Genomic DNA, 1,870 nt, shown 5'->3' on the forward strand with positions numbered 1-1,870 from the left:
GCGGCCGAGTGCCCCTGGTTCAATCAACAGTACCAAAAAAAAAAAAAAAAGGCCTCCACCGACCCTGGAACTCCATAAAAGGGGCCCACGACAGGAGCCTGGCAAGAGGCACAGACACCTGGCGGGGACACCTCTCCCAGCTACTCCCAGCACCGACCTGGGCAGGCTGACCTAGGTGTGCTGACACATTTGTCCAGCTCAGTGTGCCCAGCTCAGCTGGGCAGCGGCCTGCCCGAACTCAGTGCCCCCCCCCCAGCCCAGCCCTTTGTCACCCACCGTGATCACGAAGGGCACCCCCACCCCAGGTCCTCCTGGATGTAGCTTCCAGGTAATCAGCGGCTCCCGCCAGGGTAAGGGAGCACCCATCTGGTTGTCAGACACTCACAGAGCCTCCAGGTGAGACGCGTGGTGGTGCGGGGAGTCCGTGGTGGGCCTGCCCAGCTGCCAGGTGCACCTGCTGGGGATGTCAGGCCGGGTCCACAGATGTTCCTTGGCCTCCTGGTCCCCTGGAGGCCCCCTCTCTGGGCTCCCTTTCCCCAGGTGGTGGGGGCACCCTGCAGACCCCTCTTTCACCTGGGGTGTCTCCGAAGGCATGCTGGGATCTGCAAGGGAAGGGAGAGACGTCAGTTCAGGTTCCAGTGCTGGGGCATTCCGGCAAATCGGGCGCCTCAGGGCCTTGGAGTCCACTCACATCAGTGCACCAAGAAGAGCGTAAAGCAAGGCTCCAGCTGCCACAGATGACACTCTGGCTCCTCAGAAACTTAGACAGAACTACCATAGGACCAGCAATTCGATTCCCAGGCACCAATCCAGAAAATGGGAATAGGTGTTTGCACACCCGTGTGCACAGCAATGTTGTTTACAGGAGCTCCCAGGTGGGAGGAAGCTGCAAGAGTCCACCAGCAGATGAACGGATAAAACACAATGGGGCCCATCCAGCAATGGAGTAGTATTCAGCTACAAAGAGGAAGGAATTCTGACCCCTGCTCCGACATGGTGGACCCTGAAGATATCATGCGGAGTAAAAAGAAGCCAGATGAAGAGAAGACAGACACAGCTGATTCCCCCGCGAGGTCCCCCCACAAAGGCAACCCAGAGGGCAGAGGAGGCCAGCAGAGCCATGGGAGGGAGGACTCATCACATGGTGAAGGAGGGGACACGTAGAAACGATCAGACAATAACCTGCCAGCCCTCGGGAACCCAACTGCAGAATAAGAGCACTCAGACGACGGGGACGGGGAGTGGCTGGCTCCACCTCCAGCACCAGAGACAGGGGCAAATCAGGCAAAGCCGGGCGTGGGGGCACTTCCGGTCAGCACTGAAGAACACCCTGTGACAGCGACCCGCGGGACAGGTCCGGGGCGTCACCGCCCACTGCAGATGACAGGCCACGGGAGGACGCAGGGCAGTGGGGGTCCGGGGAAGACGGAGGTGTGATGTGCGCCCCACCCGCCATTTACAGAAGGGTCAGCTCCCCAGGGCCCCTGCCCCTCCTGCAGAGGTGACTCTGGGTTCCTGGGGCCAGGTGGGCACTCGGGGGCACCCGAGCGGCCCAGGGGACCCCACAGCCCCTGCCGGTGCTCTGCCTTGTCCCTGGGGACACTTCAGCCAACCACAACAAGCACCTTCAAGTAAATGAACCCAAACAAGAAAATGGGGAGGAGCCGGCACCCCGGTGAAGCCCTGCCGCTGCTGGCCACCTCCCGCCTCGGCATCCCCAGAAGGACCAGCCTGGACACGCCTCTCCGCGGCCTCCTCCTCGACTGTCCCCAGGCCACAGCCAAGGCCAGCTCATGACTGCTCAAGTGACCACACTGAAGCTCTGAGCCCCTTCTCCTGGGACAGAGGCAGGGTGGGGGACCCTCAGCCC

General features: G+C 61.7%; 1 protein-coding gene across 2 annotated transcripts in view; it reads right to left on the reverse strand.

Moving 5' to 3' along the window:
* Window positions 1-1,870, reverse strand: part of Cbs (cystathionine beta-synthase) — a 28,015-nt gene that overhangs the window by 17,778 nt on the left and 8,367 nt on the right. The window contains exon 2 of one of the 2 annotated variants that reach the window (XM_015478817.2): window positions 386-602. In XM_015478817.2, the coding sequence (XP_015334303.1) occupies window positions 386-594 (209 nt within the window). In that variant the 5' untranslated portion in view covers window positions 595-602. Of the gene's footprint in view, window positions 1-385; window positions 606-1,870 lie in introns of those variants that run through there. The other variant, XM_048803736.1, reaches the window with a different exon arrangement.

The sequence above is a fragment of the Marmota marmota genome, unplaced genomic scaffold, assembly GCF_001458135.2.
Source record: "Marmota marmota marmota unplaced genomic scaffold, marMar, whole genome shotgun sequence".
NCBI classification, from domain to species: Eukaryota; Metazoa; Chordata; class Mammalia; order Rodentia; family Sciuridae; genus Marmota; species Marmota marmota.